The sequence below is a fragment of the Dermacentor variabilis genome, chromosome 4 (assembly GCF_050947875.1).
Source record: "Dermacentor variabilis isolate Ectoservices chromosome 4, ASM5094787v1, whole genome shotgun sequence".
Taxonomy (NCBI): domain Eukaryota; kingdom Metazoa; phylum Arthropoda; class Arachnida; order Ixodida; family Ixodidae; genus Dermacentor; species Dermacentor variabilis.
Genome location: NC_134571.1, coordinates 185951851 through 185978843, shown reverse-complemented (window position 1 = coordinate 185978843; position 26993 = coordinate 185951851). Strand labels below are relative to the sequence as shown.

The 26993-nt window shown below is 43.6% G+C and overlaps 2 protein-coding genes across 2 annotated transcripts in view; one reads left to right on the top strand and one right to left on the bottom strand.

The window, feature by feature from the left end:
* LOC142580002 (DDB1- and CUL4-associated factor 13) overlaps positions 1–25957 on the top strand; it is a 35986-nt gene extending 10029 nt beyond the window's left edge. Inside the window, exons 5-11 of the mRNA XM_075690718.1 lie at positions 589–744; positions 3065–3225; positions 8817–8884; positions 14255–14351; positions 15679–15814; positions 20372–20535; positions 25843–25957. Of these exons, the coding sequence (XP_075546833.1) occupies positions 589–744; positions 3065–3225; positions 8817–8884; positions 14255–14351; positions 15679–15814; positions 20372–20535; positions 25843–25930 (870 nt within the window). The 3' untranslated portion in view covers positions 25931–25957. The remainder of the gene's footprint in view (positions 1–588; positions 745–3064; positions 3226–8816; positions 8885–14254; positions 14352–15678; positions 15815–20371; positions 20536–25842) is intronic.
* SdhA (succinate dehydrogenase, subunit A (flavoprotein)) overlaps positions 25947–26993 on the bottom strand; it is a 56638-nt gene continuing 55591 nt past the window's right edge. Inside the window, exon 16 of the mRNA XM_075690717.1 lies at positions 25947–26403. Within this exon, the coding sequence (XP_075546832.1) occupies positions 26317–26403 (87 nt within the window). The 3' untranslated portion in view covers positions 25947–26316. The remainder of the gene's footprint in view (positions 26404–26993) is intronic.

Below are 26993 nucleotides of genomic sequence, written 5' to 3'. Positions count from 1 at the left end.
ATCCTGGCTGCAGCAGCCACATTTTGATAGGAGCGAAATGCAAAAACACTGGTCTACTTAGATTTAGGTGCACATTAAAGAAGTCAGGCGATCAAAATTAATCTAAAGTCCCCTGCTATGGTGTGCTTCTTAATCAGATTGTGGTTCTGGCCCATGTAACACCCCAGAATTTAAATATAACTCAGACACCCACCTTCATTTTGCTGAAGTACTGCCTCTCAACATGGGTGGGAGAAATTCGCTTGGTTGTTTAGCGTCCATGACTGTGATGGATTAAAGCATCAGCCACGTGACAGAAAGCTGCATCTAATATGACAGGCAGTGCTTCTGAAAAATCCTTGCTCTGACTGTCGCAGTGTAATGGAACCTGTTGTAAAGTTCTTGGACATGGTTTTCAGTACTAGTTGTTCTTCAGATTGCATCTTGAATTGTTCTTTGTCTTCTGCTCAACTCAGTCTTCCATTCTTATCTGCCATGAGATACTAGTTGAGCATGGCTGGTTGCATTGACACCAGAGTAAGGTGTTATTTGAGGTCCATTGACATGTAGTCACTTTCAAGCAAAATCAAAGGTGCCTTCTGTTGACAGGGTGTGCTGACGGGCATCACTCATCACCGCCAAGATGCATTGTTTGCCACCTGCGGCGAGAACGTCCACCTGTGGGAGCACTCGCGCTCTGAGCCGCTCCGCACACTCAACTGGGGTGTCGACACCGTCTATGCCGTCCGCTTCAATCCAATTGAGGTGAGCTTGCACTGTCCTTTTGCATGGTGCTTTATGGTCAAATCTGTTAGATCACTCCTTGGAGCACCATTTCAATTAACCTGTTGTAGTCTAGCAAAACTGCAGTTCTAACACACAGTCGGTTAAACTCCTCAATTCCTCAGGGCACGTATTGTGATAATAGAACTGAAGTTGGTCAATTTTGTAGGTGTATCCACTTAGTAGCAATTATTAGAGGGATACTAGTTTCAAAATATTCCTCCTCAAACTCTGTCCCAAAGCACATTGATATTCCAGCCAGCTTTCCTGACTTTGCAAAGGCAAATATGAAATAATATTATAGTTAAAGCTCAATATAACAAGGTTGGTAAACTGGGCAAATTGCTTCGCTATATCAAAATTTCATTCCATTGAAATTCACCCTTTCATGGAAATAAGTACAGTTGCCAATAAATCTTTCTTACGGGGAAGGAGCCACAAAATTTCCACAATTATCGGGAATTCAGAAAAAGCAAACTTGAGTGAGAAAAAAAAAACTTGAATTTGACAGTCAGCGATGAAAGATACACCTTTATGCAGTGTTGACGATATCTTCACATCAGTGGTACAAAACAAAGCCAGCCGCACCTTCACGTCCAGTGCACCCCCATGGCTGATAATGTCACCCGCAGCAGGACAACGCTATCCTGACAAGTGCCATCAGTGGCAAACAAATTCTTTGTCTGCCTCTCACTTCTATGCATCTCCAAAACTCAAGATTATACAACGTCCAGTACTAAATACGCAGGAAGACAGTGCACATAATGCCACGCCGTCTCGGCATGCCCACTCTTTTGTGCACGCTGACAGCCATGCAAAGGCACGGCCGCGCTAGGTAAGGGCCGCCCGCCAACCTGCCCCCACTTCCTTCTCTCCTTTCTCTTGTGGGTGCTTGACCACATTACCCTGAGCTCGCTCGCCTTTCCCCTTGCTTGCCCAGGAAGGCTGTGCTCATCAAGCCACCATCCCTCTTGGCTCACCTTTGCTCGCTTTCACTCGCACCTAAAGCATGCTCCGCTTCAATGGTCGCTCTTCGTCAAGCGGCTTCACTGCGGTAACACATTTAGCCTTGAATCAATATAGCCACACAATGTATTTCCCCCACCGAAATGAGTTATGTATGATACATGTACTGCAGCAGGACTCCTCTTTCGTGCTTCCCTAAGAACACTCAGCACCATCTAGCACTGCTGGTGCCGCCAAGGCTGCGCATGGCCTTCGAAATGCATGGCACACTGCTGCGTGTGAACAAAAAACTCGTTGTGCGCCAACCGTGCTCCTCTCTCGCGCTTCGTTCTGGGCATGCTGGACCATCTTGTGGTGCTACCAAAAAGTTCACGCATGACCTTTGATATGAGAAGTGGGGTGTGCCGGTGCTTGCGAACGCTGGAGAACTGTTACCTCATTTGCCGCACACTTGTTGGCATATACTTAGTGACCCAAGTTGAAGAGAGGTTCATTGAAAAGCAGTACATGCCCAGTGAATTGGTGGTGCAGCCAGTGAAAGCGTCTGGTTGCTGTCCTTGACGAACCCTTGTGATCTGAGTTTGACTCCTCCGAGCATCAGAGAAATTTAAAGGATCTTTTTTGTCATTGTGCTGTGGCACGTTCCCAGAGGCACATATTTAGTTACCCAAGTTGGCATCAACGACATTCATTTAAGAGCAGCATGCACCTACTGGCACATATCCAGTGCTCCAAGACAACATCAAAGGGTGTCATTAAATAGCAGTACCTACCCAGTCCTACATCTGTAGTGACCCAAGTCAGTGTGAAAGAGGTTCGTTGAAGAGCGGCACATATGTACACATTGTCACATACTCAGTGACCCAACTTGGTCCATTGGTTGTTTTGAACCCTGTTCCTTCAGCGCAGCAGCCCGGTACACTACCCAATTGACCATGGACTACCTAGGGACCCAGGTAGCCTGGGGTAGTCCATGGTTGATATGTGTGTGTGTGCGCATGTGTGTCATCTGAACAGTGGGTTCTATGCTACACCTGTATAGCTATCTTCATCATGTTTGAATCACTTTACATCCCAGTCACTTATAAAGGACCAAGTTTACCACGTATGCTGTTGTTAGTAATGTGCAGCTAAAAAAATGTCATGACCACGTCAACCAATTCCTGTTAGAAAATTTTGCTCTTGAAGCACATGGTATGTATTCTTATGCTTTTGTTGTGTACACAGTTCTTGAAGTTTGCCTTGCTTCATATATAACCTGCTTACAGTCCCTAAGCTTGATGCTGGCATTTACGGTTTCAGTAAAGACGTCCTGTGTTGCCTTCTTTTCATACAGGTGAATGTGATGGCAAGTGCATCGAGTGACCGAAGCATTGTGCTGTACGACACGCGGGAGTCCCAGCCACTGCGACGTGTTTTTCTTGAGATGCGCTCCAATGTTGTTTGCTGGAACCCCATGGAGGCCTTCATTTTCACCTGTGCCAATGAGGACTATAAGTGAGTATGGGCATTGAGAAAGAAATGTGCACCTAAGCTTGTGATGGGTGGTTACTTGGTCTTGGCCTTTGAGGGACCATAACAAGGTTGTCTGGCTAATGTCAATGTACAGAAGGGTGCCGTTAAGACGATTGTCGGTTATTTAGACCTCAAGATAGGCTTTCGCCAAATAATTCGAACTTCACTCTGCAGCTTCGCTGCAATACAGTCGGGTTGTGCGATGAAGCATACACAAATTGTTGCAGTGATACATACCAAGAATAAAAAGGGGCCACTGTCACGGAACATAGTACGCATTTCTTAATTATACGGGTGCGCACGCCCCGTCTCCAGTCACACGAGCACCTAGACGCCTAATAGGCATACTGACAGCCATTCATAGCTGTTTCTGACGTTGTTGTGGTGACCTGAGCCCTCGTCTTGCAAGGGACAGTTGTGAGACAGTTAATATGAGACAGCTAGCCGGGCCTGCAACGCGTTCCTTAATTATACGCGCGCACCGTGCACCGAGGAGCGGAGAAAAAGCATCTGTGTTTCGAGAAATTTGGCCTAAATGAAGGCAGTAAAATGAAAAAAAAAATACTAAGTCGAGGCGCCATTTAAAGCAATGTGTTTAACCGAAACGAAAAAAAAAATTTTTTTTGACCGGGATGAAAATGTAACCGAAACATTATTATTTTGTTTCGGAGGGGCAATCGAAATATCATTTAATCGGTTTTCGGTTCAAGGAGAAAGCCGGCAATCGGAAACAACCGACATCAGGCAATGCCAGAATTAGCGCGTATCTCAAAGCTCCGCATAAGTGCATATATCAGGCAGAGATAGTGCGAGCGATAGCCGTTTGAGCGCTGCACTAATCAAGCCTACCGCTCGGTGCACTAGCAGATGGGCGTTGCAGCAAAACCCAGGGCTCGCTCGCTGAAGAACTTATTGTTTCGTTTTTTACTGGTAAAACGCTTTGTTACTGAAGTTTTGTCGTTCATTTAAGTTCGTTTTATCGAAACAGTGATCTCGCATTTCGGCGAGCACACTCAATGACGTGCTGGTTCAGAGATCATGCTCAGTACCCTAAGTCAAAGCACTGAGCATGACCTCAGAAGTCATAATTCATTTATTGAGAAAAATAAATGCTGTTTCTATCGTTACTTTGCTTCGAAAATTTTTGCATGCGAATCAAAACCGTTATGAACCATTACGAATCATTGTTTCTTTTTTTTTCGTTCTGGAGCAGAACTGGAAGCGAACTAAAACCAGAACGAAAACCATTTCATTCTAACATCCTTGTTTAAAGCCAACAAAAGAGTTGGGGTTTATTTAAAGCTCTGCAGGCCTATCAGTAAACCTATTAGGTGTCTCGCTGTTCGTACTGCGACCGAAGGTGATGCATGCGAGTGTGTAAATTAAGGAACACTTGCTGTGCTCCCTAACAGTGGCACCTTTCCTTCCTTGGTGTGCTTCGCCGCATAACATGACTGTATTGCGGTCACGATAACTTAAGAAGCAATATTGTCAAATAAATCGACTACGTTTTTGGCGTTCTTTCTGGCTTTTGTTTAGTTCGACCCGCTGGATAGTTCGACCACTTTCGTCGATTCCATCAGGATCTAGTTAACTGAAGTAGTCTGTATTACTGTAACTGAGAGTTGAGGCCCGAATACAGTTGAACCTACTTTTGCAATGCCAATTTTAACAATACACTCAGACCTCAATATATGAAGTCTGTAGTAAAATCGGCAGTTCGCTTCGTTATATTGAAATTTTGTTACATTGAAATTCGACCTTTTATGGAAATAAGTATAGGCACTGATAGATTATTCATACATGGAAGGGACCACACAATTTTCTGAATTACCTTGCTATTGGAAAAAGCAAATTTAAATCTGAATTTTTTTTTTTTAAGTTTGAGGGTCAGTGACAAAAGATACTGTTTCGTGCCACGTTGACAATATCTTCACATGGCAATAGAAAGCAAAGCCAGTGACACTTTCACATCCACTTTGCCCTCGCGGCTGATAGTGTCGTCCGCAGTGGGACGACGCTATCATGAAAACTGCCAGCAGCGGGGATCGAATACTTTGTCTGCTTCTCGCTTCAACGCATCTCTGAAACTGAATTACGCAACCTCCAGCGGTAAACGCACAGGAAGACAGTGCACGGTTACACGCCATGTCAGCTCGCCCAGTCTTTGCACATGCAGCAGATAACCTCTAAAACAGGGTGCATGGACTACGTATGTCTTGAGCTATGCTGACAGCCATGCGCAGCCATGGTCGCACTAAAAAATTTGTGCAGAAAACTCCACTGGAGTGCTATAAGTATGCCTAAGCATTGTGCCACTGGCTTATGTCTATACATACGATGCGACATATGTTGTTTACCGCGATTGACGAAGCAGTAGAAGGTTCATTAAATGTATGCTTTTTTTGGTCTTGTAATCTGCTTTGGCTCTTGATCCGACCAATATAAATTCTTATTGGTCATTATCAACCCTATCGGATTCAATCCAACTTTTATCGACCTTTATAAACCTTATTGGACTCAATTTGACCCTTATAAACCCTAATCTGTCCTTACCAACCTTATTGGACTTGATACAATCCTTATCAACCCTTATCCGTCCTCATGAACCTTATCAGAATCACTCAGCGAACCACCGAAACGCACATGCAAGAACAAAACAATGCGTGGGTGCAATGACATAGTTCCAGAACTTGCCATCACTTCAATTACACGAAAGCATGGCTTTTGAGATTGGCATTCATGCCCCAGGAAACTGTTTCCAGGGGTGTCACTTCATTTTGTTTCCACTCAGTGTTGCAATACTGATGTACAGTTCAACTGTGACAAAAAAATATTCAAACACAAGTTTTCTACTGCACCGAATGCACTCAAATGTTGCCAGCTTGCAGTGGCACACAAATGGTTTAACATGCAATGCATAATTCAAGCTTGGAAATTAGGTGTCGTGGCCACTTTACTAAGATAGTATGAGCACTCTGTAGCCTCCCAGCATGTGCATTGTCAGATACATGAATGTATGCATGCGTGCACATGCTGTCGATATTGTGGTCATCAAGCTTTTGCCTCTTTTCAGATAAACATCTATATGTATGTCTTATGTACCTCTCCACAGCATCAAGTTGACTTGGTCGCCTAACACTGTTTGTCTAATTGCTAATTAGGCTAATGCAATTCTTGCTTCCTTGCGTAAAGAACTTCAGCCTGTATTGGTGATCAGTGTGCTGCCTGTGATTCTGTGACATAACTGCGTGCAGTGGTCGTGACTGGTTGTGATCATGTACCTGTGCTCCGTTTCCCTCTTTATTTCCTTCTTGTCTTTCTACCTCTCCCTCTAGCCCCAATGTAGGGTAGCAAGCCAAATTTTCTGTGCTGGTTAACCTCCCTGCTTTTCTCATTTCTTTTGTTCCTCTCTTGCTTGTTACACAGCATTGTTGAGCCATGTAGGCTTGTTATCCGCACTGAGAAATCTGCAAAAGTATGTATCCTTTCTGCTTGAACCACTGCAGTAGCTGCTCAGTGGCTATGGCATTGCACAGCTGAGCTCTAGGTGACAGGTTCAGTACCGGCCATGGCGGCCATGTTTCAATGGTGGCAAAATGCAAAAATGATTGTGTGCTTAGATTAAGTGCTCACTAAAAAAAAAAAAAAAACCTAGGTGGTCAGCATTAAACTAGAGTTCCCCACTATGGCACGCCTTGTAATCTCATCATGGTTTTGGCACATGAAAGCCCAGAATTTAATTAGTTTTTTTAAATCCTTGCATTCGTCACAAGTGTTCCGTTTATTACGGCCCTCCGTGGCTCTTCCCCCATGCTGTCCATGTGCTGTCCATCCAGGCAAACCACACCATAAACACTGCGTGCCACCCACCGTCTTCCTTCCTCTCTCTCCTATGCAATCGCGCCACCTGGTCCTTCCCCAGCCAACTGCAGTCAACCATGCGCACTACCTCCTAGAAATCCACTTTGCCTAGCCTAACCTGGAGCTCTTAGTCTGCTTAAACCACCACTCGCTGTTCACAGTGAGTTTGACTGTATATAGGATCAAAGAATATGTCGCAGGAATCTCAACTGCTGCCAGGTTTTGTGGTAGCATGCTGTTAGTTACACCTCCTGGTGTCTTGCAGTAGTCTGACGGGGTAACACTGTTTGTCGAGCAGTCCTTTCTATTTACTCAGCTTTTACTTTCCTGAGGGTACAGTCACTTACCGATGTTTCAGACATAAAAGAGACCATGAAAACGCTTCGCTGACTGGGCAGCTAAAAAAAAAAAAATTCATGGAAAAATACAATTTCATTGCCTTTTACAATGTCAGCTGCGCAATGAGCCAATTCAAAATAGTCATTAAAGGGACACTAACAAGACAAGCACCGACACGCCGTGTCAATACGTCAGGGTAGTGTCACATATTGCACATCATTTTTTAATATTTGAGCCATTGTGGCTCTCTGAGAATACAATGTAGTTCATCTTTGCCAATGTTTGATTAACTTGGCCCGAGCAGATGCAGTCAAAATTCACGACGTCACAATGAGTCTGTGGTTTTTTGATGGCGGTGTCGCCACTGGGTTGCGTTGGATTAGATTTTGGATTGGATCCTTTACTGGCTTATCAAGCATCCTCTCATGGTAACAGTAGCTCTTTTGATGTTGTGCTAGCACTGCCCAACTTATTCTTTTCTCTTTAAGCTCAGCAATGCATTTATACTTTATGCAATCAGTGCGCCACATTTGTGACCTCATTCCAGGCAAGGGGGTGGGTGAGTTATTTTGTGAGTTATTTATTAGTAGTGAATGCATTTTGAAACTTATGGATACCATTGCAAGGGAACCTGGTCATGCTAGTGGAGCCCTGCACCTTAACCGCTGCTGTAGCAGCTTTGATGAGTTACCATTTAGGTTGATCTTCGTGACTTGGTCATTGAATAGACACTTAAGAGGGTTGTTAATCTAAGCTAGATTGTCGGATAACAACTTCCAGAATTTCAAATATGGCTGACTCTTACCTTGACAGAATGCCTGGTAAAAGCCAGAAAAACTGATGGTGATGCAGCTTTGGAGTTCCTGTGCCCACTTCTCATGACATCACAGATTTCGGTAGTCTTTGGCTTAGGGCAGTTCACCTTTAATTAAAGTGATAATGTTGCATTTGAAGATAAATGACAACCTTTCCAAACCTTGTCCGCACGAAACATACCCAAATATGCATGAGAACGCTGTGAAACTGAAGGTACAGCTTGTGTAATCAAAACAGCACATAGGGAGGGGATGTAGCGCTGCTAATAAGGACTTCCCTGTCCCTGTAACATCCCACTGACTTAGTACAAACAAGACTCTGTGATGGCCTGCACCAGTTGCTGAGGTCACAGCATGTGATGCTCATCCTGCAGTCTCAGCTGTCTGTGGTACAACGGCACTGTGATTCACAACTATGCGGGAGCCAGCATGTAAAAGCATTGACACTAAGCATGAATGCTGATATGCATTTCATGGTAATGCTCTAATCCAGAATCAATGGATTATTTTTTTAAAGCAAATGTACCAAGCTGCACATATTTTCTTGCCTTCTAGCTTGTATACGTTTGACATGCGAAAGCTGAAGTCGGCCATCAATGTGCACATGGACCACGTCTCGGCTGGTAAGTGAAGATCATCAATTATTTGTAGATCTGTGCAAATACTGGAAACAATCAAATAATGAGTCGTGTCCTATTCGATTCAGTGTTTGAGTCGAATAGTCACTACTTTTAAATGCGAATATGTTTCGACTACTTTTCTAATATTTAAAAATGTGAACTGCACTCAAATAAACATAAAGTTGGAGCAGAAGTACGGTAAGTCTTACCCCTGCAGCATAGCATAGACATAAAGCATGAGAACTGTCATAGTAAAGCAGGCTACATTGCTTAGGTAGCCATACTTTACTGGCTATAGTGTGGTAAATTTTCACCCCCGCGGCATAGTAAACAAATAAAGCATGAGAACTTTCATAGTAAAGCAGGCTATATTGCTTAGGTAGCCATACTTTACTGGCTATAGAGCAATCATTTGCACACTCTCAAGAGTTCTGTGCACGTGAAGAAACTGTTTGTTTGCAAATTTTCACCCCCAGGGCATATTGTAGACAAAGAGCATGAGGATTATCGTAGTGGAGCAGGCTATGTTGCATAGGTTGGCAGCCATACTTACAGGCTATAGAGTGGTAAATTTTCACCAGCACGGCATAGTGTAGACATAAAACATGAAAGCTGGTAGAGCAGACTACGTTTAGGTAGCCATACTTACAGGCCGTAGAGCCAAAAATTTTCACCCCCGCGGCATAGTATAAACATAAAGCATGAAAGATTTCGTAGTAGAGTAGGCTACATTGCTTAGTTAGCCATATTTACAAGCTATAGAGCGATCATTCGCACCCTCTGAAGAGTCCTGTGCATGTGAAGAAACTACTTGTTTGTAAATTTTCACCCCCATGGCATTGTATAGACATAAAACATCAGAACTTTCATAGTAGAGCAGGCTACATTGCTTAGGTAGCCATACTTACAGGCTATAGAGGCATCAATTTTGGTCCCGCGGCATAGTATAGACAGACATAAGGCACGAGAACTTTTGTAGTAGGCCAGGCTTCATTGCTTAGCTAGAAAACAGTAAATTTTCACCCCCGCGGCATAGTATAGACATAAAACGTGAGAGCTTTCGGAGTGGAGCAGGCTATGTTGCTTAGGTAGCCATACTTTACAGGATATAAAGCAGTCATTCGCGCTCTCTGAAGAGTCCTGGGCATATGAAAAATGTACTTGTTTGCTCCTGATGCTCCATTTATGCTTGTAATAAACAATGCTTCATAATGTACTATGTAATGACGTAAACTTGCTAACCTTAGGAATACTAAGATGCGAACATTGTTTTATATCAGTGTCACACAAAACGCTTTTGATCGTGATCGAACCTTATCCGGTTCAAAATTCTCTATTGCAATTAGCCCCCTCGCGCAGCTTGCACAAAGGAGCCAATCACAGCCGGGAAATTAGATCCGGATTAGGCTTGATTGCGATCAAAAGTGTGCCATGTGACACCTGTATTAGATTAACTGTGATAATCGCTGTTCATTACTTGATCACTGTATGAAAGCTATTCAATATTTGATTTGATTTGATTCTTTCACGATTCGATCTCGTATTCATTTCGGTCTCAAAAATTACTATTCACACACCTCTAGTTATGTGTGATAACTATCTTTTGCTGCTCAGTGTCAGAATGTTAATGTATAGTATACTTTATTAACCTAATTGATGGCCTATGACAGGGAGTCAAGAAGCACCTTGAACATAATTATTAGCATACCCATGATTTAAGACAAGTGCATGTAAAGCATACCTGTATCTTTGTTGTGCCTTCTTTATGGAGTTGTCTCAGTCATGCTTGTGTGAAAATGCATGTGACTACAACTTTGCAACAGTGAAGAAAAGGTGAATGAAGTCTAGTTGAATGGTGGACATGGCTGAATCCTGCATCTTCACAGAATAAGTGTATAGTTCACTCTCTCTCATCCTCTGCCAGCCCCACAGTTCCAGAGCGCATGTCAGTCACAGGCAACAGGAGCGTCTGCTCTTACGGCTTACTCATTTGGTGGTGTCAACTATATGTTCTGAGCCTAAGGTATTCCATTCTGCACGCATCTGGTAAAAATTGTTTGCACTACACTCACGACACCAATGTCGAAAATGCTTGGGGGGGGGACTGATTCAGCATATACAGTATGACCCCACTGATAGGTTTCATAGAGGACCCGCAAAGAGAATGCTTGAGCCAGGAAAACATAAAAACCAATAATACATGTGGCAGCATTGTAAATTGCTAGTCAAAAAGCAACTCTTATATAAAAATCAACATGACATTGAATGGAAAGCCAGTGAAATATCAAAAATGTGCAAAATAGGGCTTGTTATAACTGCCTAGTGGTTATAATGAACGTTAAATTTTTCTTGAGCTGTCATGGCCGTAAATCGCACTAAATGAGGCTTGCAATTTCAATCTGGTACTTAGATTGCATGTTCGCTTATAAAGCCTTGATTCAAGTGAACCTGCAGCCGCGTATAATTTTACAGTAACTACGTTAGGTATCGAATTTTACGACAGCACCTTCCAACAAGGATCTGAGCTACAACTTGCGCCTTTGTACATCTTGTCTTGTTGTTTGACATTGGGAGCTTTGTTAAAATCAGCGGTGATGTCCGACGTGATTGGCGCTCATGCTGTTCCACTGTCACTATTGCACAACATGCTTTTACAGTAGGTAACATGAACTCCTATTTGTTCCATAACATTCTCAAGCTCCTGCACCTCTTTGGTAGTCTATCTGGCATTATCGATGTCTTGCACATCCTCAGCATGTTTTCGACAGGGACGCTCAGCAGTCAACGTAGGCGCCACCAATGACGAAGCTGTGTCGTAGGTGCACCATCCCAAGTTTTGGATGTAACTGGTTACACAAACTGAACAAATGAGAAACTAGTACAGATGGATGTATAGCAGCTAAATGGGACAAACGCTTCAGAGTGCAAGAGCCAGGAAAAACTAAAAACCAGGAATGCACTAACGAGGTTTGCTGTACGTGATGCTGACGGTACCAATGCAGCGTGTTGCATATACACAATCAAGCCTTGACGAAACAAACCTCAGTTTAACGAAATTTGCGATTTAACAAACTAGTCTCATTTCCCAATCTTAGTTTCATTAAAAAACCATCTATTTCCTTCTTATTTTTTTATTTAATGGCACAATTTCATAAGATGGTTTCGATCTAACGAAGTTTTTGGTCATTGCAAGCATGTGCTTAGCTTTTAAGGCTAGTAAATTGGCAAAAAACTATAACAATGTCAGTTTGAGGCAAAAGTGACTTCAAGTCTCCTTCCGCATGAAGTTTGGGCAGCCAAAACGCTGTCAAAGCGTATGTGCCGGGATGCAGTAGGCAGGAAACACGGCCACACCATTTGTCGCATTGGTAAACAACTTCCGGGGGTTGTGGAGAGCGGCCGTGCTCAGAAAAACACAAGAGCTAAAAATTCCTTCTGTACATGGGGGATGGGGAGGGAGTCAATCTGTGATAACCTGATCAAACATGGGGGAGGGTTATCTTCCCTCTCATCCTAGTGCTCATGTTTCCTTCTGGTATGCGTGACACGCAGACCACGCACATTATCCTCGAGATAATCTTTCCACGGCAAGTGCAAAGGTGGAGCTGAGACAGTCGGTGACTTGATGTGCATTGGGTTCCTGTGGTCTGGCGGTCATAACTGCGCTATTAGGGCTTGGCCTTCTTGCAGTTTGTTTATAAATGTTTACTGACAAGATACTATTCACTAGGAATGCTTTAGGAATTTGTGAGATTGTTTCTAATCCTGAAACTTTAAAACCTCGAATTAGCCAAATTGGTAATCCAGCTAAGTTTTTTTGCAGCAGGCACAACTTTGTTATATCAAGGTATGACTGTAGTATTCTTCATTTGAGTTCTGAGGTGCACGTGGTATCATCTGTTTGGCCTAATCACTGGGTGGCCATGCACGTAAGTCCACTATTTAGGTACAATGTCATCTTCCAGTCCACATTTTTCGTGCCTTTTGAAAAGATTGCCATGGTTCTGCGCCATGAACTGACAGCATGGAGTCTTAAACATTGTTACGGCGCAACCAAGAGTGGCACCAGTCAGAAGAAGACGATTTAACATGTGTAGGTGGAATCCGTCTCGACAGCCATCTTGTTTATGCATCGTTGTCTCTCTTGTAAATATTGTAAATACATTGTTATATGTGATTTCTGTGACATAACATTGTTGTTAAGTTTTTTTTTTAATTGTCACTGATCATATGTTGAGTCTGACGGCACAGATAATCAAAAGAAGCCCAATGAGAGGTGAAAAACACATGTACTGCTCACAACATAAATGTTTTGAAGTGCTGGAGGCTATTGTGGTTATGTGAGCATTGTTGACGACTTGAAGCTTTCTGATGTTGGCAGGCACTTCCAGAGCTGCACCACTTTGCCGTCATTGACCAGGTGTTCCATCATGCTTGCACCATGCCACAGTTGAGGAATGCAGTTCAGGGATGCACTTCCTTCATCACAAAATTATTTATATTATAGCAGTTAATGTCCAAAAGCAGCTGAGTGCATAAGCATTTGCCAAGTGCAAGAGCAATTTTGCATCCTGACCCATCAAAAGGGGCTGCTGCGGTTGGGAATCGAGCCCACATCCCGTGGTCAGCACTAAAACACCATAGCCACTGAGACATCACAGCAGCTCCCAGATAATTGAGAGCTCTGGTTCAGAAAGTTCAGTGAACCACAAGTGAATTGAACAGACTATTTATCAAAAAGCCTACTGTGCTACACTTGAGACTTCTAGAAGCCAGTGTGCTTGTGTCATTGTAGGAACAGTTGGTCTTAGTAGGAATGGAAGTGGTGCTAAAGTGAATTTAGGTATTCTGTTTTATGTTGATTATCACTAAAATTATGTTTTGCTTAAGTGCAAGACAAACTTCTTATCTAGGGAGACTTTTCGAAACGTGAAGTGGCTTTGAGTGTATATTGTTTGCATTAGCACAATTGGCTACCTTACAAACAGCAGTCAAAATGGAAGCATGGCACTCTGAACTGAAGACATGTCTAACTCACTGAAACGGGGGTTAACTTGTAGGGTGCCATTTCTTGTTGACATGACAATCTGTTGATGCACTGTCATGTGATTTTGTTGTTTGCTGCAAGTGGATGTGCTAACTATGCGAAGATTTATGATACAGAGAATGCAGAATCTTTGCTGCTTCCTATACATGCTGTGACATGTAGTGTGCTAATATATACTGAAGCGACTGCAGAAGTCTGCAGTTGCACCCATTGGCAATTTATTGATGCTCATCTGAGCAAGTATAATACAAACCCGAGTGGGACTCTAATAAATTCCAGTGGTAGGATAGCTACCTGATTGTTCTATTGTCTTCGCCTCGTTGCAGTGATGGATGTCGATTATTCTCCAACTGGGAAGGAGTTCGTGTCTGGCAGTTATGACAAGACAGTGCGCATCTTCACAACAGACCATGGGCGCAGCAGGTACGACAAGCTGATGGCACAACTTGAATCAATCAAGAAAGCTTTGCAATTGAAGCAAAATTCATTCTTCAAAGCTTTCTTTCTAAGAAACCTGTATAACTTTTCTCTCTCTTCCCCTTTCTTTCTTTCTTTCTTTCTTTGTTAAAGCTTTGTGCTTCTGTTAGGAGCATGAGGGCACTTCTAATTCACAAAACTTCCTACACCTTGCAGGCTTCTGCAGAACTGATTTGCCAACATATTGATAATCGTAATCTAAGGTGCTACATCTACGCTAATATGCCAGACAGAAATTATGGAGCACAGACAGAGAACAGGCACTAGCTGCTGCCACACTAGAACACTTTTCAAAGTCAAGAAAACAAGTAGGGAACAAGTTAGCCAAAGATGTATTTTTCTCCCTACACCTTTATTGTGGCAGTGTCTTTATGTGCATTAAATGAGTGCTCATTGCAGTTCTTTCTTTTTTTTCTGCCAGAAATATCAGTGTGGTACTTTGCTCATTGATAGAAGTGGTGATGTAGACTAAGGCCTCAGATGTGCAAACCTATCATTTGCGTGAGTTGAGAGGCTCGTCACTCAGTTCTGAAGCAGGGCAGCAGGACTGATGCTTTTGCTGCCCATCTCCACTTGAGTGCATGGTTTTCTTAATGGTGACTGATGAGTTTCTGCTCTGCACAACTTAGCAGCCTGAGTGCAATCTCTCAACACTTTTTATTTGGAAAATATAGTGGCGAGGTCTTCCATCTTCATGTGAACGCTGCTTAAAAAGAAGTCAAGGGTCATGCAATCGGTGATGGAGTAGAAAATGATAAGTACAATGTTAAGAAACAGAATTGTGGCTGTTTGGGCTTGTTTATTCAACATCATGACAAATCATTGCACTAAAGAATGCAGACAGACAAAAAAAAAGAGACAGACGAGCACTGTAGAGTCGTCTGTTGTCTTTCTTTTTCTGTACAGCTGTGTTTTCATGCCCTACAATTTTTGATAGTGTTAAGAAATGGGAAGGTGGCATTATTGAGTAGGGAGCAAACATCTGTAGATAATTTTCAACTTGAGGTCAAGAGGAAGAAGTGGAATTGGGGCTGGTAGTTTAATGGTGTAGAGCAGGTAACTGGTGGTTTGTTACACTATTGGACTGGGTGCCTAAGGAAGACAAGTGCAGTTGAGGATGGCAAAGGATTATATGTTTAGATGAGCTTAGGAAATTTGAAGACATTGCATAGAGTTGGATGGCCGAAGTACCTGGAGATCACTCGGAGAGGTCTTCGACCTGCAGTGGTTGTAATAAAGGCTATTGACCATGGCAATAAATTGTCTTTTGCAGGGAGGTGTACCACACAAAGCGGATGCAGCGCCTGACGTGCGTCCTGTGGTCACTGGACAACCGATACATCGTCACTGGCTCTGACGAAATGAACATCCGCCTCTGGAAGGCCTATGCTTCTCAGAAGCTGGGAGTGGTACGTATTGTCTTCCCTTATTATGTATGCCACAATTTGTGGATTTGAGGCTCATTTAAATTCATGATTCATGGGCAGTGTATGTTGAGAAAGACAATTTGTACGTCCCCTGCTCCTGACTATGTGTGATAAGTACCATTTGTGGCCTAGATGCTGATAGCAACTTCGTTGAATCAACCTTGATGGTCCGACAAAACTGATCAATTATCCAGTGGGCCCAATTAAGAGAAAAGGCAGAAACAAATGTCAGAACACTCACTGCTTCATTTGGCAGCATTTTGCCAATTCTAGTGCAAATTCGAAACAAATGCACACACACTTTTTATAAACTAATTTTACAGAACATTGTACACAAAAAGAGGTAGCGTGCCTCCAGTTCTGGCAACTGCAAATAGGAGTGTACCTTCACAGAATCAAAACTTGCACCTAACGTCCATCTTCATCAATCTCGAAAAGCTTGTTATCGTTGTATGATAACAAGCTGTAACAAACATAGGGACTGCACAGAGTACAAGATGTTGTCCTCTGTGCAGTCCATTATGTTTGGTAACCTTCATTTCTTGACTCAACCATTGCAAATGAATAGTGGCTTACTTCTAGACCACTTCCCCAGTTCATCCCGTGAGAGATGCAAGTCTCCGGAGCGCCAAAAACATCTTACACGACTCTGTTGCTGCTAACTTAGCGTATAAAATACCTTATCTTTTGAATCAGCTTTCGTGATTAAATTCTAAAAGGGGTGCAACGTAGTCATAGGATTTTCTACAAAATGCGCTGGTGTCTATGGCAGCTGCAAGCAGGGTGGTTCAGCCAGCATGGAAATGATGGTTAGTACATGGATTTGCATAAACTTCGTCCCTCTGGCCTCAAACAGGCTGGTGACGTTGCAAATTGTTTTTATTTAGCTAAATATTTTGTTATACAGTCGAACTCAGTATAATGATACCGGTTTTAACAATATATCAAATACAGTCGACTTCCGTTAATTCCTTCCTGACGGGACTGATGAAATTGGTCGAATTATCTTGCGATTCTAATTAAACAAAACGTAGAAAAAATGCCGAAACACGTCATTGATTCGCTTGACAGTACTATTTGCTTTTAAAATTAGCTTCGCCTCAATACAGTTGTGTTATGCGGTGAAGCATACCAAGCATGGAAAGGTGCCACTGTTGCGGAACATAGCATGTGTTCCTCATTTTCACACGCACATACACCTTCTTAGGTCGCAGTATGAGCAACGAGAAGCCTAATATGTTTACTGGCAGGTTTTCAGGATATTAAATAGGCCCCCGCTCTTTTGTTGGCCTTAAACGTCCCCTCGACTTTCCGAGTTTTTTTTTTTTTCATTTCACTGCCTTCCTTTTTGCTAAATTTATCAAAACACAGATGGTTTTTCTCTGCTTCTCAGTGCACGGCACGTGCGTATCATTAAGGAATGCGCTCTATGCCCGGTTAACGGTCTCATATACGAGACACGCATGGCTGGCGATACGAGGACTCGGGTTGCCACAACAGCGTCAGAAACAGCTCTGAAGTCTAGGTGCTCGTACTGTGACCGGAGGCGGCACGTGCACGCATGTATAATCAAGAAACGCGTACTATGCCCCGTGACAATGGCCCCTTTCCATCCTTGGTAAGCTTCACCGCACTACATTTTGTATGCTTCCCTGCATGACAGCGTTGTATTGTGGCGAAGCTGACCAGTTAAGTTCGAACTATCCAGCGAAGGTCAATTTTGAGATTGAAATAACGTAAGTTTGGGACCATATAAATGTATGGGCGCTGGCAGAAATCGTTGTCGGGATCGAATTAACCAAAAACCCAAATTAACCGGAGTCATATTAACGAAAGTCACGATTAAATCTGGCTTCTGCGTGTGTACACGAAAAGGAAAAAAATTCAAAATTCAAAAAAAGAAAGAACGCAAGCTACTTCGCCACACCCGACTTTGTACGTGTGGCATGCCTCCACTGCATTTGTCTCGAAAATAAAGAAGAAAGAAAAGAAAAGTGAGCCACTTTATCACACTTACCTTTTTGTCACGCACCTGGTACTTCAGGCCTCCATTCCCCTCTTCCTTCTACCCTCTCTCCAACGTCGGAGAAGTGCAAGGGAGAGGGGTGACTAAGTGGTGCAGTGTGGAGCATGCTGCACCAACGCAGGTTTGATAAAGTGCTCACTTTCTTTTTCTTTCTTCTTTTTTGAGAAATTATGGGGAAGGCATGCCATGCGAGGTAAGTGGCATACAGTTATGCTTCATTTTTACTGGTTAGTACAATTTCAGAGAACATAATCTTTTGGTGCTAACATTTAGTAAATCTCCAGACTGCAGTCGTAAGATATGTTTTCTGACCACTAGATTCCATGCGAACAAGAAAAAACACACTCGAGAGCAGTAGGCACCCACTTTGGCATGCAGTACTCTCGCCTGTGTCACAGGGAAAATGCTGGCACGCACTCAGTTTCGTCTTCCAGTAACAGCAACAGCACATCTCCTCGCAGGTTGTTGCATGTCATATTCACATCTACCACTGCAAACCCTATTGTGTTAAGCATCTTCACCTATCTGTTTCACAATGCGTGAGGCATAGTGCCATTGGAAGTGTACTGCACGCCTTTAATGGATGATAGGCCAAATGCGCCGGTGTTCCCTGCTGCAGGTGGCGCAAAGCGAGCATCACATTTAAATTAAACTCTGGAGTCTTACGTGCCAAAACCATGATGTAATTATGGACTAACAATGGACTTCAGATTATTTTTGACCACCTGGAGTTGTTTAACATGTGCTCGATGCACAGCACACAGCCGTTTTTCGTGCAAGCAGTCGCTGTGGCCAGGATTTGATTCCACATGCTTGGCCTTAGCAGCGCAACGTCAAAGTCACTACGTCACCATGGCAGGTGTTTCATGGTTTACTCTGGCAGCATCATATCGTATTCTGGCGTCACTCACCAGCTCAATTTTGTTTCGGTCTTTGGTCGCTCTCTTTTCAAGTCACTATGGAATAGGAAAACAACAACATGTGTCTTGAGCCACTCTGGCCTCACCAGCTCAATGCACTTTGTTGTCTCATGCAGCAACAATTTTCACCAAGTGGGCGCATGAAAAACTTGTCACCAAACGCTTTGCCCAAAGAAGCTACTGACTGAGGCTGAATTTGAGGAGCACAAATGCTTGCCAAAGCCACAAAAATGGCAACACACATCACGGGCTGCTCGGGCCCCCCAGCTTGGTGCGCATTGGCATCTCGTGTTGTGACTATACGCACAGCGCTTTACATTACATGGATGTCAACTACAGTTGAGTCTGCCAAATTCTTTAGTGACTTTTCCCAGTTAGTATGTTTTTTCTTGCATTTCTTTTCCAAAGCATATGAACTAGATTCTACTGTAAATTCAACCATTTGCAACAATTCTGCATGTGCGCAAAGTATTATTGCCTTCTGCATTGGGAAATATAGGATTTCCTCAAAGCTTAGGCTGATAAAGGCAGATAAAGCACAGTAAATAAAGTTGCAAGAGCATCTGTAGCCACTAGCATGAAGATCAGACAAATACATGTACTAAACATCATACTGTACTAAATAGCCGCAGAGTTCCCTCTTGTAGGTTTAGTAGGAAGCTCTTTGATCGTCATGCTCATCCTAAGCCAAAACTTGTTATTCTGCCATCTTGTGATGACATTGACTATGATACTGACTGACAGTGGGCTGTTGCACGCTATGAATGCAATTTCGTGAATACTTTTCTTGAAGAAAAGCTCTGCATTAGAATTGAGTGAAAATGGTAATCATTCATTGCAAGTGCTGTCGTTCTCATGAAATGTGCTGATGGTAGACTGGAAATATGCATTTTTTGTTTGAAAGTAACGTCTTCAACACATTCACTGTCTCCTACGTGCTATCAAGACAGACGCTGCATCCATCATGGTCACCATTCAGGCCACCATTGGGGGCTAGGTGTGTGCGTGCTGACCACTCAAGTTTGAAGTATCCAGGGAACGCCAATATCAGCATTGAAATCACAAAAGAGTTGGCCGAGAAATGCATGGGCACTGGTAGGGATCGGCTTAGCGAAAAAAAAATGTTATTAACTGGAGTAAAATTAACAGATGTCTACTGTATTGCACTAGGTGCTACTAGAGCGGTGTGTTAGCCTTTGACATTATTTTGACTTGGCTAGGCTAGGCTGTGTCACCTCAGATTGAAAAAAAAAACACTTGCATATTCAAGAATACTGGCACTGAATACAAGATACTACTACACAGCTGTCACAGAGTTCCTTCCATACATGATTGCTGCAAAATTCTGCATATTAGATACAATCATTAAGTGTTCTGATGGCAGTGTTCAATGTGTAAAAATATCTGTTGATAAATAAAAGTGATTGATTTCCTATGGCCAGGTAAGTAAAGAGTTATGCATCACTGTAGTGTTGCTGGGTTTCTCCAGCTGTGTCGTCTGTCTCGTGCAGCCTGTTCTTTTACTCAATCGTTCGTAGGCTTGTGGTGTGTTACACACTAGAAGATAATGTGATTGCTTTTTGCATGCGGCAGCTGGGCCACCGGGAGCAGATGACGTTCCAGTACCAGGACAAGCTCAAGGAGCGGTTCAGGCAGCACCCACAGGTGCGCCGCATTGCCCGCCACCGGCACGTGCCCAAGCACGTTCACAATGCCCAGAAGGAGAAACAGGCCATGCTGGCCTCCCAGAAGCGCAAGTATGCACACCACTGCTCTCAGTGCACTCCGTCATTTCCGCGAATAGCTCCAGTTTATAATATGGTCATATTCAAAGCGTTAATCATCCATACATTCTCGTATAAAGACCACACCTTCCTTTCTTTCTTGTGTGTCTGTTCGAATGTTCTTGCTGGAGCCCGCACACAAGTAAAAATAGAGTAAATGTGTGCGTGCCTTGAAAAACGTATGCTTGCCGACAAATGGAATGACCCAAAAAAGATTTAACGTATGCATCACTTGCTACCTCAACCATGGCTGCTGCCAGCTTTGTAGCTGTAAACCGCTCTGCCAGAAGCAGGTGGACCGGCTTATGCAAACAAAATATAAGATGGCTTCGATTTGTCATTCAGGACTGCTTGAGGCATTACTGTTTCATTTCATTTATTATACCCTCAAGACCACAAGGTATTAGAGGGGAGTGGGGTAAAAAAAAAGTTATAAAACATAGAAAACAAAGAAGTCAGCAAGTGACGTAGTCATAGACATGTGAAGTCTGAAGCGATGGTGTCGATTATGGCCGTACGACAATTATGCCGTACAATTACGGCTGTCCAACAATTGTTGGTGTGTGCAGCATTTCGGGCAAGAGACCCAGGGAGAGAGAACCAACTGTATGTAGTGAAATGTCGTGGCTTGATGTGCACCTTCATTGCAAAAGAAGACATAATAAGCACGAAGGAACCCCGCTTATACATTACTGGGAACCCAATAGCAGACGTGTGAGAAGCGCCGCCAGCCAACGGCAGCTCCCTCATGGTGCCATCCCCTCCACCAGAAAGGGGAGAGCACCCTTTCTCCAACTGGTTTCCCTGCTCCCTCCTAACCTCTTTCCTTCCCTCGCATTCGCTGCCCTCTCAATCATTCATTTCTCACCCCCTTCTCACTCAACCACTGCTCGCGCTCATCCCTTTGTTGCTGTCTCACTGCGATTTCTTTCTATGCATGTTCGTGTACCCAGTTGGGAGCTTTGCTCATGTGTGAGCACACAAGACGTGTCATGCATCTCTCATTGTGTATCTGGTTTCATGCAAGTCATCGTATCATACCTACTCTGCTGATATCACCTCGGATGAGAAAAACGTCAGTTTCTGCTGTGCCTGTGCCTACGTTTGCAGATGCATTGCATAGCGTTGACAACATTTGGAGATAAGACGGTTCAGGTGACGCTGTCATAAGTTACCTCCTTCTGGACATTGCTGTGCTTGAATGACAGCTCTTGTTGCATGGCTCAAAGAAAGTATATAAGAAACTCACAATTTTTTTAAAGTCTGTAAGTGAGAAAAGAGCATTTTAGCATGCTGCCGGGCACACATCGCGGTACACGGTATGCTAACTCTCTGCGTTAAAGTGTGATTGGCACTTGCAATGCAGTATTTTCTTCACATTAACTTTTTGGACGGTTTTGGTTTCTGAGTCCTGCAGAGCACCAGCGCATAGCTTAAATTGGAACCCCTCACAACTCTCTCACGTGAAATCATGTAAGACATAATTTTTGTTGGTTGGATTATACATTTTCACGTGGTCCTAAGAAAGTTGTATACTGTAGAACCTCATTCATGTGTTTTAGGAAAAAAACGTGAAGAAAAAAAGAAACTTACCATAAAAATGTACGATTCGAAGTCACTATAAAAATTTTTCAGGCTCAACTGTAGTTGACATTTTCACAGTATGAAGCGCTGCGCGAGTAGTTGCAGCACGAGAGGGGGCCGAGTGGCCCAGGATGTGCGTTGTCGTTTTTGTGTCTTTGGCAAGCTTACATTTAAGCTCCTTGACTTCGACCTGGGAAGTTTTGATACGCCCACTCGTTGAAAATCGTTGCGGCATGAGGGGCCAACGCGCATCAGTCTGATAAAGCCCAAGTGTCCTGAGACCCGCGTTGTCTTTTTTTGCTCTTGTGTAGTGTTTTGAGACAGCGACAGGAAACCAAAACAAAATTCAGCTGGTGGGCCATGGTGGAATACAATGCCACCAAAGCGAAACATGACGCTCACTTCACATTGCCTGCAGCAGGGAATGGCGGCATGTTTGGGTAATGGCCTCTTAAAAGCACGCAGTGTGCTTCCAACGGCACTACGCCACACACACACCGTGAAATAGATAGCTAAAGATGCTCATCACATAGCTGTGAATTGTGATGACCCATGAGGAGGTTTGCTGGCACAAGAAGATAAAACCGAGTGCGTACTGGCATTTTCGCATTGCACGGGCTGGCGAGTACTGCGGGGAAGCTGCTGTGGCAGGCGCTTACCGCTATCGATCGCAGTTTGGTGATGTACTGAACATTGGTTTTTGTTCTCAGTTACGAACATTGGCACCTAGAAATCGTACAAAACGGGATCGTTTGTAAAATGTTGATGGAGAAAACAATGTGCAATCTCGTTGATGATGTCACACATGTGCAGAACATTGAGTGGAGATAAACGAACTTAAAAGACAAAAAAAAATTGTCAAGTTTCTTCGTCAGCATGTGCACTGTAGACACCAGCTTTAGGCATGTGCAGCTGTCATAAATTTATCTTAGTTTAATTTCTGGTGCATGCTTTAAAAAACAAACTTGCGAGTTTGCATGTGATCATGCTTGTGTAACTTTTTCACTGCTGAGCTGCACATCTTGCTACAGTGTTTCACCAATTAGTCCTCCATTGCAGCCCTGATAATAAACTATATGGCCATTTTCACAGGATATGTCAACACTATGTCATAGCCTCACAGGTAATAGCGACTGTTTTTCCAGAAACTTGTGAGCAGAGGCATCTAGCTAACTGCACAAACATGTTGATGGAGCGCAATGGGGCACTGGTGCATAACACCGTAGTTTTGTATAATACTTCCTAAAGGAAACTCTGGTGCTTCCATTGTTCAGTCACCATGGGAATGATGCTTAGTACATGGATTTGTCTGACCTTCGTGCTTGTTGCTTCATACATTCTTGTGGATTTGTTTACTGTGAATTATCTGCCTACATTGGCCACCTAAATCTCAAAGCAATCTATACTTTTCTAAATGCAGCAAGCAATAAGACTCTGCAAACATGCATAATCAGTACAAAATACAGTGGTTCCGCTTGTCCAGGTGGCCAAATCAAATTGAAGCGTGCCAAGAGTCTCATCATGCTGACTTGCCCCGAGAGAAATCCTTGAGAATGTTCATGCCTCTTGTCGACGGATGCATCTGTGACTTAATGGTTTCAATATTGGACTTCTGTGATTGAATCCTGCGGCCAGACAATTTTATTAAATGTTTATACATTTATTTATAATGCAGTGCTGTACTTTGTTTTTCTGAAAATGGCGGATTTGCCAAGTTGCGAAGCGTTTTAAGGCTACAAGGATGAAGCGCAATCAAATCCATGTACCAACCACCATTCCCATGCTGGCTGAAGCACCCCGCTTGCAGCTCCCATAGATACTAGTGCAACTAAGTAAGTAAGTAAGTAATTTTATTTTCCAGGTTCAACTGGAGGGTTTTCTGGCAAAAAGCTGCATGAGCAGCTTGACTATGTCCAGAAAACCCCTAAAACTCTATGCGTAACACAAAATTCTGCGTGCACATGCATTCTTGGTGTTGAATGGCCCTGCGACTTGAGTGGCACAGTCGGTGGCACGCTGCACAGATGCACACACACACAGGGGTGAGCATGACAGGCGGCGCAGTGCAAGCTGCATAACACCACCAGTACCTCATGCCACAGGAGCTCCCTTTTGATGGGCTACTGTGAGAGCTAGGGAGACCTAAAGAACACGAAGGATATATGCGACACTTAAAATAAATTTTCCTTTAAACACTACTGCCAACGGATTTGTCATGCATGACGATGTTAACAAAAAGGAAATTTATGTGAAAAAAAAAAGTAGTTTTCTTGCGTATTACTAGCTGCCGCCGCACAAACCACAAAAAATGACGTTGGGTGCCTTATTGTCTGAATTGTTAGGGGCAGTGGTTTAAAGTCATTAAGTGCTATGATGAGGGTATTGCTAAAATTTTGTAAAGATCTTTGCTAAACTACAGTAGAACCTCATCGATATGTTTTTCAAGGGACTTGCATGGGAAAAACATGTTACAGCTGGAAAAATGTAACCAAAATTGCCACAGCAATGTCGGAAACAGCTCTGAATGGCTGCCAGTAGCCGCATAAAACCAACAGACAATGAAGCAATCAACCCCTTTGGTTCCCCTTCATCTCTTTCCAGTAATCTCAGCACTTGAATTGATCAGAGAGAAGCGCATGTGCTCTTGTATAAGGGACACACACGATGTTCCGCAACAGTGCCCCCTTTCAACTCTTCGTGTGCTTCATCACATAACATGGCTCTATTGTGGCGAAGCTGACTAAAGAGAACCGGTGATTATGGAACGCATACAACTCTTGCAAATTCAAAAAAGAAATGTAGCCCTGCACTCGGCAGATCTGGCCCAGTCCATGTGGTTCCCGGCAGGTTTTAACTGACACAAACTTCCTCAGGTGCTTCGCCAGCTGCATCTGTGCACGTTTTCTCCCGATAGGCTTGTGCAGCAATATCGTGCAACTTCGGTCGCTTATTGCAAAATTTGGTTGCTTGTTGCAACGTGCCAATCACTTTCTGCAATGCTCTGACTGGCTGCACCGCTAAACTTACATAACCGCCGCATTCAAATAGGAACATAATATATGGCAGTCAATAAGATTTAGCTTGAGTCTGCGAAAACGCAACGGTGAGGAACATATCAATGGAGTTCACCGATTAAATGTACCTGCTAGAAATAGCATGAACTGTCTGTGAAATCATATCATGCAGCCGCAAAAAGAAACATTTGTCATGAAGCCTAACGAGAACTGTGATAAGAAGAACACATGTCACCAGCTCTTCCAATATTAATGTGCAAGTTGCTAAGAACATTGCCACGCATTCTTAGTCTAGGCATTTGTTGATACGCGAAGTACAGAAGCATCACCTGAAAACACAGGTATGATCTAGTTGAGATACAAAGTTTGGAGGATTATGTGAACAGGTAAGCGCTGTTCTGTCAAATACAGAATGGGTGCATGTGGTCAAGGACAGCAGGTTGATTAAATTAAGAGTGCAGTTGGTGGACATAAGATAGGGTTAAATGGAAATTTCTGGCAGAAGCCTTCGTACTGGGGTGGCTCTGATGGCGACGTAATGCAGACGTGTTCAATAAGCCCAGTGGTTAGAGGCCTCATGGGTATCATAAGTACCCACTTGCAGCCCTGGTAGTCACAATCATGGGTTTGCATTTGTCTGGAGAAAGGGATTGACGCGCTTGCCACATTTCTCATCATGCAGGGAAGCCAACCGCAGGGCTCACAGCCGTCCTGGCACCATCCCATACAAGGCGGAGCGGACCAAGCACGTGGTCGCCGAGGAGCAGTGAAGGAAATAAAGACTCGTTTCACGTTGCTCTTGCGTCTTTTATTTCTCCATTGTTCCGCACGTCCAGTCACAAGCGAGGCGGCACAACGGTCCTGCCCTCGCACTGTACTCGGCTAAAGAAAGCTAAGCACTAACAGCCACCGGGTAACAAACAGAAAAACAAGGTTGAGACTCGTCAACCAGATCTATGTACAAGGAGTTGCGGGGAGAGTCCAGGTGCCCCGCTTTCCTCGCAGGATTGCGTGACAAGCACTGAAAGACATTTGTGAACCTCGTTGCTTTGTCCTGGTTTTCCGAGGAATAAGCAGCTGTGAAAGGGGAGAGTGTGTGCGCTTTCCTTGCTAAGATGAGGTGCTTCTTTTAACTTAGTGGGCAGCTTGGCATGGCTCAGTAGACCCTGACTGCAGGGGGCACCATCTTGCACTCCTTCTGGTCGAGGGTTTCGTCGATGACTGGTCGGTAATTCAGCATGACCTGCACAATGATAACACAAAGAGGACAGAAGTGTTCACAAGGAGGTGGTGACAAAGTGATCAACAGCCGTCGACCAAGGAATGACTCCATAGCCGACATTTTGGCAAGGGGACTGACGAAAGTAAGCCCTTTAAAGGCATTCATATAATAATGAACCAGACACTAAGCGTGATACTGCATGTAATAGTATAGCTAGGCATGCATCTGCTAGTGAAACAAACAGCTCTACCGTTAACTCGCATAATGAATGCACTCTCGCAATGAACACATCCCAAACTCAGCACTGCGATTGGTAGTCACTAGTTGTTTCACAGCCGATGATGATGCAGGTCACCAACAGCTGTTCATCTAAAGTCATGTGAACTGTCATGTGTAAAACAGCGTTAACTGAATGCGGCAATTTCTGAGGATGCACGCGCTTCGTGGTGGCAACTCGGAAATCTGAGAAAATCTTGGAGGGCACGTGTACGACGTCGGGGGGGGCTTCACACAAGCCATGGCGCCATCAGCATCAATGCGCCACATTTCGCCATTTTGCAAGCGGTGCGCGGTCATCACTGGTGCTGTACTACTGTGTTCCACGATGGTAA